General features: G+C 43.7%; 1 protein-coding gene across 1 annotated transcript in view; it reads right to left on the reverse strand.

Annotated features, from left to right (window-relative positions):
- LOC309551346 (aminopeptidase NAALADL1-like) overlaps window positions 1-15,472 on the reverse strand; it is a gene marked incomplete at both ends in the record, with an annotated part of 80,994 nt that extends 65,522 nt beyond the window's left edge. The window contains 5 exons of the mRNA XM_082251896.1: window positions 451-640; window positions 3,189-3,308; window positions 5,391-5,512; window positions 10,172-10,344; window positions 15,282-15,472. Of these exons, the coding sequence (XP_082108022.1) occupies window positions 451-640; window positions 3,189-3,308; window positions 5,391-5,512; window positions 10,172-10,344; window positions 15,282-15,472 (796 nt within the window). The remainder of the gene's footprint in view (window positions 1-450; window positions 641-3,188; window positions 3,309-5,390; window positions 5,513-10,171; window positions 10,345-15,281) is intronic.
- Window positions 15,473-15,932: the final 460 nt, after the last annotated feature.

The following is a 15,932-nucleotide window of genomic DNA, read 5'->3' on the forward strand; positions in this document are numbered from 1 at the left end:
TGCACTTGCCTACAAGTTGACAACCACTAGTGTATGATATAAGGACTAATAAAAGAGCAGGGTAACAGGAATAATGGAAGGATTAATAATAAAGGAGGATATGGAATAAAGGAGGATATGGGAAATTAGTGAGTAGGCTATAGGGAGAGAGTAGGATATATTAAAATAATAAGAGAGCAGGATATGAAGAATAATAAGAGTTCAGGATATGGGGAAATACAAGAGAGCTGGATAGCTTCCAAAAGAGAAAAATGTAGTTGATACAAAGAAAAGATGTGGAAAATTATAGGAAAGCACAATATGAAAAATATGAAGTGTGTAGGGCACAGATTTTCAAGTAGGTAAAACACAACAAAAAGGAGACCGATTATGTAAGAGACATCAAAAGCACAGTCAAAGAGAGGGCATACACTTTCTTTTTCAGTCCCATACCATTGCTTGAGTTATTACCTTTAGCTGGATAGTATGGGGTGAGCTGATCTCCAAAATTCTCTTTGAATGACCCTCGTTCTACTCCAGAAGGTGGCATATACCAGGAATTTGGATATGTGTCTGCAGGATTTGACAATCCATCATTTATATCTTTCGGGTCAGTGTAGATTATCACACCAATCACTCCGAATTTGGCAGCATTAATTGCCTAAAAAAACATGCATGATGACATTAGCAAGTATTCTGTACACATACGTACTTCATTTATAGCTAATTACACGTGTTTGTAATCTAAGAGATATAAGTAAACACAAGTACAGAAAGTAGAGCTGTACAAAATTTGAACCTAAAGCTGTGGTACTAAAAAAACAACAGCTTAAAAATACAAATACCTTTTTATAATGAGATTGCTATTCCATGTAGAGCAGTATGGCAAATAGTTGATCATGTGACTTATGGTTATCATAAAAGTCCAAATAAGCTTCTTCAATTCAGAAACTCTGAGATCAGGCTATAGCTGAGACTTTGATCCCCCGTTCTCGGAGAGAGAGCGCTATGAATTACCTGATAGCAATTTACCAGATTCAGACTTTTAGATCTCAATTGTAATTTTCCAGCCCAGGTTCAGCCTGGTAGCTGTGGGGCAATTCAGATGGTTCTTACTTTAGTTTGCTAACTGATCAAACCATCTTGGTTAGTGTAACGGATCAACCATCACCCTGACTGGGTACCTCCGTTGACGGATGCTCCTAGTGCTTCCTGAGGGCTCCAAGCACTCCACCAGACACCATAACCACCTTAGATCCCACGAACCGCCGCATCTTGGTTGGGGTCTCGCCACCTCCTAATCACCCTGGACCTATGACAAGGCTCCAGGTTCCAGTGGGTGAACCTCTCTTTCCCCAGAGAGTGAAGCAGGAGCAGGAACAAGCTCTTACAAGAGCTTATGATTATTCAAGGGAGTATGAAAAGCATAGCAATCCCTTGTAGCAGATTCCCCCAATAAGAGACAGGACTCTCGATTGAGGGTGAAGTAGAACTCAAGGTTTAATGGTACAGTTGCTCTTTTATACAGTTTCCCCCCACAAGGCTACCGCCCAGGTGGACCTTGTGGGGAACAGGCCATGAAATTCACAATCCAATAAAAACAGTTTTACACTCGCATACAGTGTACACAATCCCTCCCCTCTGCCTGATCTCATTATCATATGCAGATGAAATTGTATACAGGAACAGAATTAACCTAAACAAATTATCTAGCCATCTGGGCAGAACAATGTGAGGTCATTAACATTTAACAATGGAACAGGCAGAGACAGACTTTAACACAATACACATTCCATCTCAATACACAAACAATAGGGAAAGCCTGTCTGACACATTTAGGTGTCACATACTCCATGGCAACAGGCCACAGGTCTCACAGTGTAAAGTGGGATTAAATCTTCATAGTTCTTGAGAGATGTTGTTGATAAATTTTACTCTCCCATTTGAAGTTATCCAAACCATTTTCTCAGCGTCTCCCAAGTATCTGTCTTTTACTCATAGTGACGGATAGTACCGTCACAGTTAGACTGTGGAATATTGGTATATATATATATATATATATATGGAGTCCCTCCACAAGCCTGACCAATGTTCCCTGGTTACACAAGGGGAAAATCAACTGGCCAGGATGTGCAATTGCTAAGACTTTCTCTGAAGTGCTCCCCTCTCTCTTTCTTATAGGTACAGGCATGCCTGTGTATCCAAAGCAAATATGTGTGTTTGTAGAACTCTTAAAACATCCATGTACATTACAGTCTATAATCTGTGTACAATTAACTAAAGTGTATAATGCACGGCCAGTTTCTAAACTGTCCTTTGGCAGCTAGATTGTACATGCATGGCTACAATCTAATTTCTGTATGTATCTCAAAGCCCAAGTCCAGCTAGAACATTTTCCCTAAGCTGGATACACACTATACAAATTTTGTTGTTCGATTTCCTTTAGATTTACCTTCAACTAAGGACCTCCCTGATTGCATACCAATTGAAAGTGTTTAGGTTTGACCTCACATTATATGGTTTTGGTAAATCTAAAGGAAAAAATTTAAAGAAAATTGTAGAGTGTGTATCCATCTTTAGTTTGGGATAGAGTGGGGCAGCATTAGATACTCTTTCAAGATTCTGTGTCTGTCTGTAGCCCCAGTTAGGAGATTTCCCTTCAACTTCTCTCCCGTTGACCACAGAGATATAGACTTACTGTGTGCCCAGTGGAGATTTGCTCCTTATTTCCTGTCTTTGTGACCACCCAGCAAGGGCACAGGCAGCAACAGAAAACTATAAAAACTAAGCTTAATAAAAAAAGGTTTTGGTTGGACAACAATGGTTTACAGTGGAATCTGGGGCAGCTGTGAGCACATGACCTGGGACGACAGTGGAACCAACCCCAATTTTTAGACCTCTTGGTGAAAGGTTCAAAAATTGGACTACCCCTAGCCTGCCTCCCTAGTGCTCAGGATATCTATCAAAACAAACATACAGTAACTGTACACATTTCTTACATTCACATAGGTCAGTGATGGCGAACCTTGGCACCCCAGATGTTTTAGAACTACATTTCCCATGATGCTCCTGCAATCTGCATTGTAGTTAAGCATCATGGGAAATGTAGTTTCCAAACATCTGGGGTGCCAAGGTTTGCCATCACTGACATAGGTCTACTCTTTTTTTATTTTATTGTAAATTATAATTTAATTTAGGAAATACCCCACCTTGTTCACTCTTCCTGTTCCTCCATAGCGCACGATAGCGATGGTGCCAGTCAGGTTCATAAGGTTCGCCAGGTACTGGTAATCACTTACTTTGCCTTCATTGGCAAAAACCAATTTCCCCTATAGAAGAGAGACCGAAGAAAGTATACACAGTGATAAAATGAAGCAGATGAATAAAAACATAGGAGCTATAAGGTATCTGATTTCCTATTTTTCAAACTGCAAGTGAACATTTTCTAGATCTTATTGATTATTTTGGGAAACACAGAAACCTGTCCTTTGCCTTATGAAGTTAAAGCCCACTTGAAGTCATATAAATAAATATGCCATCAGATAGGCTTTATAAGTCTAACAGATTAGGTAATCGGAACTGTAACCTTCGGTGTACTAAATAGGTGCAAAGTCAGAATCAAAAATGGAAAACAGGTTCAGGATGGCAAAGAGCATGCATATACTGCAAAATAATAGAGACCAGATTATAAAAGCTGCACAATCATGAACTCTTCATTGCAATGTCTCTGTGACTCAATCAGGGTAACATGTGGATGCATAGCATAGTCTCTTTTTATGACTCTAGAGCAGGGATCTTCAAACTACGGCCATCCAGCTGTTGCGGAACTACACATCCCGTGAGGCATTGTAAACCTCTCACATGCCCAGACATGACTAGGCATGATGGGAAATGTAGTTCCAGAACAGCTGGAGGGCCATAGTTTGAAGACCCCTGCTCTAGAGTCTATGCCAACTGAGTCTAGCGGATTATTACTACTTCTGTAGTTAGTTCAGAAAACAGCTATGTGTGGTTATCCTCAGACAGCATCCCACCCAGTGAAGTCCAGGGTAGCTCCAGTAACGCAAATGAACAGCTGGAAGGATTCCAGGCTGAATGACACAGGATGGGCACCCCACTGAAACTTCAGTACTAGCAACTGGCCCACAGTAGCTGGGTCCTCTGGAAATGCTGCACGCCCCTTTTGAGAGTGAAGGGCTTCCTATCCAGTGCTGTATTTTGGCCTAGGCCAACAAGGCCCAGGCCTAGGGCAGCACTTTGCAGGGGGGCAGTAAAAAAGCCACCCCCCTCCACCTGAGACTATTGGCCACTGATTGCTAGAGTGGCCTCTCTCATCCTCTCTCTCTCTCCCATCCCCCCCTCTCTCTCTCTCACCCCCCCCCTCTCTCTCACCCCCCTCTCTCTCTCTCATCCCCCTTTCTCTCTCCTTCAATTTTGGAGGGAGTCACATCTGTTAAAAAAGAAGTGAGGCAAATTTACATGGGGGGGGGGGGGGAGAGCCCAATTTTAGTCTTGCCTAGGGCAGCACAAAACCAAAATACACCACTGCTCCTATCTGTCTACAGATCTCTGGCCTTGTCAGGTGTACCGTTCTGAACTGATGAAGAAAAGGAAGCAGAGGAATGTATGCTCCCTGGGTGCAAAACTGGAGTCAAAGTGGCCTGCGGCTGCATCTGAGCACATGGGCACTCTGCTACAGTATTACCTCCACTTTCCTATTACAGCAGGTATGCAGTGTGTCTGAATATGACTGTACAGTACAGGAAGCAGAGTTAGACCCAGTGCACTCAGTAATCAGTACTGGTTGGATACACACCCTCCCTGCAATAGAAGTCTGTGTGAGGACACATGATAAAGAGTGTAGCTGATATCCTATACACATTTGAAGCAGAGGTGATGTACATCGGTCCCTCTACATTAAAAGGGAAGTATGGCCAAAGATTTTTTTGGCCACGCTTCTCTTGTGAGTCACAGGAGTGTACTTACTTTTGCTCTCCTGTCACTCTGAGTCAATAGTGTTAATAGTGGGCTATCACCTGCTATTAGCTGATATGGCAGAGCTAATCCAGGCTCTGGAAGGATCCCTACAATATTGTCTAAATACACCCAGCTACCTGATTGACAGCTGGCTCCACCTCTCAGTGAGGCTCTACTGAGAGCCAGTGCCAGTTTTGCCCTCCTCCTCCTCCTCCCCTGCCTGGTGCTCTAGTGAGTGCTTGAGGAGCAGAATGGAGAGCAATGACTTACAGCCACTGATCTCCTTTCAGCAGACAGAGCGAGTCATCAGCAATCATGTGATTGCTCAGTTCTCAGTCTTAGAACCAACCCCAACTTGGAACAGCTGCAGCATCAGTCCTCCTAGGGTTTTATAAATTATATTCATAGAATTGCTCAATATCAAGTCTCATTACCTTGACAGATCCATTGGGAGCATATGCAAGAAACGGCTGAAGAATGGTTGAATCCTTCTGGTCATCTGTGAGCTTATCCTCTGTATGATTAGCGGTAAATGGGTTTTTACCATCCGGGGTCACTGTGAATAATACAGCAGAGTTTTATTTAGAAGTAGAGGACCACAAGCCCTAATCAGGACAGAAATAACAGAAATAAAAGGGGTGTTCTACTTACATCTTTCCAATCCCTGACAGACATGGAAAATAATTTGCTGAACTCTCCAGCATCATCCAAAAATGGAGGTATTTGTTTTTGGGTTGATTGATCCCTAAAGTTTACCTGTGGGCACTTTAATGCATGTAAACAGTTTTTGGGATTACCTATGACTGCACATGCACCTAGTTAAAGCTGAACTCTGGGTGCAAAAACCTATTTAAATGTAATCAGAGAATGGGTACAGGAACTCAACCACAAACCTCTGCCCCCCCTGCTACATGAAAGGTTGAGTGTGACTAAATGGATAAGTGGGAGGGTCTTAACGCACAGAATAAAGAACAATGCAGATGTAGCACTACTCCCTTGGGAGCTGCTGGTTAGGGGTTCCCCTGGGTTACCCATAGCAACAACATCACAGTTTAGCATTTTCAACGTGCTTGGCTCAGTCAGAAAACAGTCTAGGAGTTTTGTTTTTTTTGTGGTTTTATTTGAGAACTTGAATAGGAGAAGGGATGAGTGGGATACTCCAACTTGAAAAACGATGCACAATTTGCTGGGATTGCTGAATAACTGAATGCTGCAAGGCTGCTTCTTCACCTTGACTATGCAGTGATGAAGTATTTAGATAAGCTTTACTGTACTATAGAACACTCTTCAGGGCCCTTCCTGGTAACCCCTTTGTCCTTATTCTTCAGGGTTCTCTACACGACACCCCTTTACTGTAACTCTCTGTGTGAACTGGCTCCCTGATCCCCTGACTTTGCTGGAGTGGTCCCCCTTCCTGGGCAGGCCCTTTGGCAGGTCCCTTAGTACTCACGGACACTGTTTTTCCTGAGAGACTCTGCCAGAAGCTCCACCATCAGCTTCACTGGATCCTCTGAGGCTCAGCTCCACACCTGGTTCACTACCTAAGACCACCTTCCTCATACACAGCAGGAGGAGAGACAGCCGTCTGCCTCCTCCTGGGACTCTACTTCCCGCCAAAGACACCCTGTCACATGTCCCCCCAGCTTTTATGAGCAATCCCAGGATGCATTGCAAGAATGCCCTCCCACTGGGATTCCCACAGAAGCCATTCTGTCACTGCCTGGGTTTCCTCCACTGTCCAACAAGCTACCTCATTGGATACAGTGGGGACACTCCCTCAGACCCAGTGAATTACATCTGGAAACATGTGACAGGCAACCTAATAGATCAGGCTCCCCTGATAAGCAGAGCAATATATGCTTTTACCCAACACCTACCTAGGAGGGTGCTACACAAAAGACACAGGGGTCAGAAGAACATAATGCAGAGAGTGCAGGGATCAGGAGTAAGTAATGCAGAGAGTGCAGGGATTAAGGTTAAATAACGCAGAGAGTGCAGGGGTCAGGAGTAAGTAATGCAGAGAGTGCAGGGGTCAGGAGTAAGTAATGCAGAGAGGGCAGGGGTCAGGAGTAAGTAATAAAGAGAGTGCAGGGGTCAGGAGTAAGTAATGCAGAGAGGGCAGGGGTCAGGAGTAAGTAACGCAGAGAGTGCAGGGGTCAGGAGTAAGTAATGCAGAGAGTGCAGGGGTCAGGAGTAAGTAATGCAGAGAGGGCAGGGGTCAGGAGTAAGTAACGCAGAGAGTGCAGGGGTCAGGAGTAAGTAATGCAGAGAGTGCAGGGGTCAGGAGTAAGTAATGCAGAGAGTGCAGGGGTCAGGAGTAAGTAATGCAGAGAGGGCAGGGGTCAGGAGTAAGTAATGCAGAGAGTGCAGGGGTCAGGAGTAAGTATAACAGAGGGCAGGCGTCAGGAGTAAGTAATGCAGAGTACAGTAAGTGATGCCCAGGCCACTGTACAGAATACAGCCAAAAAGTACCCTCTCCAGCCAGTACAAATCCCTTGCCTTAAGCCCATATCCACCTCAGCCACAATTCCCCCTCCACCTCCAGTAAAGATCACCCCCCACAGCCCTAAAGCCGCATTCACATGGGCAATTTGACCTGTGCCCTGTACAGGGCCATGTTTACCCACACAGTGATGCATGGGTGTTCCGATACCAGCAGTCCTATTGGTGTTTGCATGGACACAGCCGCTGTGTCCCAATATGACATCCATGTGGGTGTGGGTGCTTGTCCCTGAACTCACCATGAGTTCTTCGGGGCTGTACACCCCTGCACCGATGTCACACTGGGAACAGCAACTGTGTCTGTACATCCCTTTTGTCCCAACAGGGATGCATGGAACACCTGTACATCCTTGTTTCGGTAAAACATTGCCCTGCATGGGGCACAGCTAACCACTCTGTGTGAATCCCCCCTGTCCACCCCCTCTTTAGAAACTATTCTCTCCCAGCTTCCTGTTAAATAAAGTTTTATAAGTTAGTTCTTGTAGAAGAAACTGCTGAGCCGCATACACTAGGTCACACTGCAGTCTTACTGTACACAGGGCTCTATTGTGGTCCCTCGTTCTTCTGCTGTGTGGAAAGCCTGCTTTTTATTCCCACCCATTCTTAGACACCTGTGTCATAAAATATACCTGTGCAGAGTAGAGGAGAGAAGGGAGGAGGCCGCCTGTAGCGTTCAGCCGGTTGCTGCCCGCTGCCCATTGGGGGGCGGAACTTGAGCAGGAGGAGGGCGATGTCAGATCACTCCACCTCTCCTGCCTGCCGAAGACCATAGTTTGAAGACCGCACTCAGTGATATTAGATGGTCAAAAGAAAGTCTGGGCATGCTGGCGCCTACTGGATTGAGTTACCACTCCTTCACCTAAGCCACAGCCCGTCCCCTCCTCTGCTGTTAAGGAGATATACAGGATAGGGAGGGTTCTGTGTGCGCTGCTGGGAGAGCTGCGCTGTCACTTAGAGACACAGGAACGGAGCTCCTATGTTTACAAGTGACAGGAGTGAGCGGCAAGGACAAGGTCGGCACCAGAGGTGGCGGAACGCCGTTCTGCCACATTCCGGCAGAAAAAAAGCCCTGAATGTAATACTTAGTCACAAAAGATATAATTCCACTTTGTGTGCCTTTGCAACCCAGTTTTAAAAGTAGCAGTGACATAATTACTATGCTGTACATAGAGAGCAGAGCTGTGGGAGAGGCCTAGAAGCTACAACCACTACAGGCTGTCTGCAGGAAACTACAGGAGGAGGTGGAGACAAGACCAGTCACCCTGCACATAGAAAGGGAGAAGCAGTGACCGGTCTTTATTACAGGAAGCTCCTGCACAGAGGTAAGGCTTCACACTGGATTACTGCACAGATCTGGAAGAAATACACAAAGCACACCAATATTCAAGTATACACAGGGCTTTTGTATTTAGACAGGGTTTGCTTATCCCAGAGTTCACCTTTCATATTTGTGTAGCACTACTCCCATAGGAGCTCAGGATTACAGTCCAGGTCTTCCCCACGGGCTTTGCCCCGCAGTCAGACACACGGTTTCATTTACACATTCCTTCAATAACTAGTATAGGGGATGTTGTTTTTTGGGTTTTTATTTTTGGAGAACTTGGATACAGTTGAGGGTAGTGGTGGGATACTCGGAAAAAAAAAAGAACTATGTACAGCTGAGGACTTAGGTATTCTTCATGATAAGCTATATTAAGGTCTGGGCTTGAAACAAACAGTAGTAGTCCCTTTAAGTAGGAGGTTAGGTGGACAAAGTTCTTCAGGGCACTGGCTGGTGTGCCCTTTAAATACACCCACAGCGAACTATAAAGTACCAGAGGGGTAGCAAAAGCACAAAAGACCCCAAGATCTCTCAAGCGTCTGTACTCACAAGGCCCAAGGACAGCTGGTAGCCTCCATCCAACCTCCAACCTTCCCGTCATACTGGACCAGATCTTTAGCAGCTCTCTCAGTCAGCTCTCTTTAGCTCCCCGGTCTCAGCATTTAAGGCCCTCACATTACCCAATATTTTATTTTCAGGCCGTATCTTACAATATACTAAAAATAAACACAAAGTTGTGACCAGTTTTTGGAGCAGTACCATTTATCTTGAATGAGCCTCCCTCTGCTCCAAAAACGTACCAAAGAAGATAATGTACCACATTTTGGCATTGAGCCAGGCACCTTTGGCATCACGTATTTTTAGCCGTATTACATTACATTGCTTGCATTCATTTGTATTATTTTATGTCTACTTAAATAGCATAAGCACCTGAATTTGACTTTGCATCAGCCTCCTGTCATTCCTTGCATTGCATCATTTAGACAGGAAAGGGGGGGGGGGGTGCAGGTCTAGGAATCAATCAGGTTTGCTGCAAAGCATACTGTACATGGGTTGACAAGAAGCAGGCCAATGGAAGGAGAGAGGAGAGATGACCTCATTAGTCTCCTGCTGCTCTTATGCAGTCCAATCACAGATTAAAGGCAAGGTGTTGACCTGGCTTTAATGTATAACTACTATAGAGAAAAGTCAGATCTCTGGACTGACTCTGCAGTTTGCGGTGTGTATTTTTCAGGGCTGGCTGAACAGAAGTACAAATCTTTGGCTGGTAATATACTCCCTACATAAATATTTCCACTTTGTGTCAAACTGTTAGCCTGGAGTGCAGTTTTAGCTGAAGCAAATGTTGAGGACTGGTTTGATGCCCACATTTACCCATGCCTATCCACTTACAAACTTTGACAGTGTTTGGATTTGCTTCATCTGGAAAAGAGAGGAACACATCATATCGCTCTTCTCTTGCGTCATCCAAGCCATACTTAGGATCCTTCCAGCGGGACAGCATCAACTGCACCAACTCCTCATCTGCTGCACTTGTAGCTACATGGGGCTTCTTGGAGAGGATTCTGTAAAGACAGGCATAGACAGAGACTGAAGTTTCCAACTGCCCTACAGGAAGATCCATGGGTTTTAAGACACTTCCATAGGGAGGGCTGTGCTGACAAAATGGTTTAATAGTCACCAGAAATGATACCAACCTATCAAAAAGTAACTTTTCTTGTGAATTATGATAATTTAAGCTGTCTTGATATAATTGAAGGGACCATCAGCTGCCTAAAAAAAATTAACCAGGTCCCTGCAAATAAAGGGCTATTATACTCACCTCTGCATCTGCCAACATGTAGACAGGGTCTAACCGGTGTATTTGAGAACTGAGTTAACACACATGGATACCAAAACATACGTCTATATTGTAGAGCCTGACTGTTCACAGAAATGAGCCAATTTACATCAATGCCCCCCCCCCCCCCATATTCTACAGGTCAAACACTTCTTCATGTAGAAAAGGGCATTGTTTCCAGTAATATATCAGACACTTGCATGCCACAGAATGCCAGAGGAGCACTTTCATAGGAGGGGGCTATGATATACTGTGATTTGTACAAACTTTGATAAACAAATGTCCTTGCACATACAGTATACAGGGCCAGTGGGATGCTCTTCTAGGAAGCTGACAGAGAGAATCCAATGTATTTTTTGAAGGGCACCCGTGCTGAGCAGCCGACCTCCTGTGGTCACAATGCAGCAGGCCGGCCGCTCAGCACGGGACCCGGAAGCAAGTGGAGATCACTGGAGTAGTGGTATCTACTAGAGTGATTTCCAGCATCCAGGTGCATTGTCCAGGTATAGTATATAATAGAGACATTAGACCAAGTTGGACCAATGTAATGTAGCCCTGCACCCAGGGGAGTGGCTTAGTGTAGACACATCCGCCTCACTTCGGTTGCCCTGAATGATCTCCAACCCACCTGACACTGTTGGTTCTGTCATTGTAAATTATCAAGGCTACAAAAGTTTGCAATAAAGAATCAAATTTACTGATCTTTGGTTTGCGTTTAGTAGAATGCATAAACAAGGTCAATAAACTAATTAATGACAAAATGGATCCCGAATCCCCAACCTATAACTGAGTAGGGTTCAGAACTCAGGATCAAAGATACAATCCTCACATATATATATATATTCGGATACATATATATGCTAGAGGATTAATACCTTATAATACTGTAAATACACTATGTTTGAGTATAGATTGAGAGTGACCACAAATTTGTATTGACAGTGCTTAAAGAATAACTTTACCACTAATAAAAATAGCAATAATATTATATCTGCACCAACTAACTATCAGAGTGAACTCTGTATACTGATGGGGGCCCCCTTTACACTAGATTGCAAGAGTCTCTTGGATGAGTGAGGCCTCACTAGTCTTCGCCGGCAAGGGTGTCCTCAGCCAATCCAAAGAAAGTATTTGTAATCCACAGTAAAGGTGTTTAATTAACTGTAATCCCCATGGTAATAACCAGTGATTATAATCCAAATAGGAGAATGAGAAATAGATTCTGGAACTTCACAGTTGACAGTCAGCCTAGCACTGGGAGAAGGGCTTAAGGCCTTTTTACCCGCCACGCACAATGTGGAGCTACAGTGTTCTGTGGCGACCGTTGAGTTTATGGCCCTCTGCTAAACAGCTCTGCAGTCCCGTCCTGGCTCAGTCTAGAAGTATGACAAATGCGTTGACTGGATTTCTCTCCATCCAGCAAGGCCCTGCACTCCTTAGCGACACTCACAGCCTCTCAGGGCATCCTTTTGCTCGGTCACACTACCGAGATCCTTCCGCACACCGCTCGCTCTGACTCCGGTGTCCTCAACCAGGCCTCCGGCCTACTTTTCTGTGCTCCGCAGCAGCTCTTCCCCTTCTCACAGCACGCTGTCCTCGAGGCAAGAGAGCGAGGGTTGATCCCGCCCCCCTTTATAAAGACACTCCCAGCAGGCTCCACGAGTCACATTGCTCCTTGGGAGAAGAGTCCTATTACACAGGCAGTCTATGGTCCTTGCTCCTCCTGGAACTATATCTCCCATAATTCACAAGTCAATACTTTGCAAACTTTAATAACAGAACAACAGTCTGAACAACACTAGCCTTGCGACCAGGCTATGGTAACTAACTACAGTATGTAAGAATATGCCGCGTCTGGAACCAGTGTTACGTCACATTTTGATTTAGTTTTAGGCACAGCCATTTCACTAAAATGCCATTTTAGTTTTAGTCGTATTTTAGTCATTTGAATTGTTTCAGTTTTAGTCATATTTTAGTGGACTAAAATCTCCAGTACATTTTATTTGACTAAAATCGAATGGGTTTATTTAGATAGTGATGCATTATATAAGAATTTCTCTAGAATTGGCAAACTCCTTATATACCCCTGGAGTAAAAATTTAAAAACCTGTTATTATTTACGGTATTAAGGTTTGAACATGCACTACAGGCACAGATTTAGCCCTTGTGATATGTAGCACGGTCGCCATAGGGCATGCTGTGTGATGACTTCTTGGGTCTCCCTCTGATTACCTGCAGACAATCACTAGGGGGTTTTTCACATATCCCTCCTTACTCCCAGTTGCTCGTTACTCAATAAACATTCCAGGGGAATTTGGTTTTTGGTATTTATTTTGGAACTTGGATGGGAGAAGGGAATAATGGGATACTTTAACTATTCACAGTAGATAAGGACAACTCTACTGCCACTTGTATGGAAGAGTTAAAAGAGATGTAAAGGAAGAAGGTTTTCTATCTTAATGCATTCTATGCATTAGGATTAAAAACCTTCTGTGTGCAGCAACCCCCCTTACACTTACCTGAGGTCCCTCCCTGTCCAGCAATGTCCACAAGTGTCTCCGCTGTCCAAGATTCTCCTTCCTGATTGGCTGAGACACAGCAGCAGAGCCATTGGCTGCTGTTGTCAATCAAAGTCAGCTAGCCAATCTGGAGAGAGAGGGGGTGGGGCCGGGTCAGGGCTCCGTGTCTGAATGGACACAGGGAGCTGTGACTCCGCTTGGGTGCCCCCATAGCAAGCTGTTTGCTGTAGGGGCACTCAACAGGAGGGAGGGGCCAAGATCACAGAAGAGGGCCCTGAGACGTGGAGGATCTGGGCTGTCCTGTGCAAATCCACTGCAGCAGAGCAGGTAAGTATAACATGTTTGTTATTTTTATAGGAAAAAAAACGAGACTTTAGAATTGTTTTAATTCCTCTTGCTCTCTATGGCAGCAGACTTGATGCAACTACATTATCTTCAGGACACTATCTAGCATCCCCTTTGACTGACACCCATCCACTGACTCTTCTAGCAGAAGGGGTGGCCCTCATAAGACAGGCCTTATGACGCAAATCTGTAGGCAGAATCAGATTGTTTCCAGTGTCTCCCTTCCAGTTAGTTCTGCAGGACCTCTGGGTTCAGCTGCTCTCTGACTCTCAGGCCCTCAGGTCGACCACCAGAGGCCCCATGGCACCTTCTCCACATGAGGGGTAGCTGCCCCCTCCCTCCGGGACCCCGCTCTCCAGCTGAAAAGACCCCAAGCACATGTGCTCTTTGCATTTCTACAGTATCCCAGCATGCACCGGGGCACTTTTCTCTGCCAATCACAAGGACTTTAACAAATGCCTGTGGATTCACTTGTCAGGTTTCCTCCTGCTGTCCAATATGCCTCCCTATTGGACCAGTGTGAAACATTTCAGACAAGCTGAGCTGCACCTGAGCACCATGAGCAGACCTCACTAATGGATCCTGCTGTCTGGTAGGCAGAGAGCAACATAGATTTTCCTGGCAATCTCTCTGGTCAGCAGAAAAACCAAAAAACTATACTCTCTCTCTTTAGCACCTATCTAGGGGGGTGCTACATGATATATAAAGTATTCATAAAAAATACCAAGTTTCATAAACAAACAAAAATATTGCCTTTTGACAAACAGAAATGCAATTTTAAAATTAAAAAAAAAAAATGTAAACTCTATCGGCTGTAATGCCATTGCACATGTTTACTTGAATATATTACCAACATTAAATATTAAGAAAAAAAAATAAGAAATGCCTTTTTCTTATTTTTTTTATTCTTTAAACAGCGTAGTAGATGCTTTTTACTTACTTATTTCCTTGACGTCGAATTTCGATTTAGTTTTAGTTATAGTCTTTTGACTAAAATGCCATTTTAGTTTTAGTCGTATTTTAGTCATCTGAATTGTTTTAGTCGTATTTTGGTAGACTAAAATTGTGTTAATTTCTTGTTTAATTAAATGAACACTGTTTACAACAGGGTTTTAGCACACAGGCTACTGGAAAGGTGAGTATACATGCAAACTTATATTTAGACTGGTTTACTAAGAGTTAAGACTCGTCAATCAATAAATTAAGTAAATATTCAATTCAATTATCCAGTCATGTGAAAGGCAAATTTCTGTTCACCCAGTCATGAGCATATGAAATAAGTAAACATAAATTAGCGCGTCACATAATTGGATAATTTAAGTGATTATGCTTTCAATATATTGAGTGAAGATTCCCAACTCCACCTTGCAAATCAGCCTTTTAATATCAGGTTATCAGCATCACTTGATGCCTGCAAGCATTAGTAGTGCTCTTGAGTAGACTTTGGAGAACGTTTAAAAAATTCTTCTACTCTTTTTTTTTAGCTCCACAGAAAAGGGAGGCATTGTTTTACCATATGTGTGCCCCTGGCAAATGTTGGCCAGATCTGGAAAGTTGCAGAGGAGGACAGGAAGCACAGCAAAATTGACAGTTGGCAGCTTTTTCCTTTTTTAACCCATCGCATAGTTTTAGTCGCATTTTAGTCATCTTGATTGTTTTAGTTTAAGTAATATTTTAGTAAACTAAAAAAATGTTAATTAACACTGCTGCTGATAATAACATTTTGCTGCTCAAAATCCCAGTCTACGTTGCCCTTTCACAAATCCAAGTCTGATTATAAGAACAGAGCAGCTCTCACCTCAAGTTATCTTCTATCCTTTTGTTATCAACTTCTTTCATGAACTGGTTAATAAACTCTTCATCGAGATCTTGAGCAAGGTCCTTCACCGATTCTGACTCCCCAGGAATGCCAAAATAGCCAATCAGAAGACCAATGGCCAGGATAACTGCAGCCCCCAGAATAATACCCACCACCTTTATCCAGTTCATGATTCCTTAGAACGTGGTACTTGGCAGAGACTAAACTTGGCTGGGATGACTTTTTATACCTGCCCTGCAGGCAGGAGCCTAGATCAGAAGAAAGATAAGAGTGCCTTATTTTTCCTAACCTAGAACTTATTGCAGTTAGGTTAAAAATTACCAAAATAATCATAGAGTGTCTTCTATGATAAGATGCCCTTTGAACATTGGCAGTGGAACAATATATAGTACATTTATTCTAGGGGCAATTATTTTTATTATATGGTGGTTCATAAACTGTAAGTTATCTGTTCACTAGATGCTTAATATGTTTTTTTGTTCTTTAAAGAGACCCTGTAGCCAGATCATTTCAACAAAAATGTCCCATTAGATTATACATTCATGGGAAAAATAAGTTCACCCTGTGGAAATTGTTGACTTGGCCTTGGCCTCAAAGCTGGTGTCATCTGTAGCAGAAATTACTTTGTAG

Source organism: Pelophylax lessonae, assembly GCF_965119305.1.
Source record: "Pelophylax lessonae genome assembly, chromosome: 3".
Classification (NCBI taxonomy): Eukaryota; Metazoa; Chordata; class Amphibia; order Anura; family Ranidae; genus Pelophylax; species Pelophylax lessonae.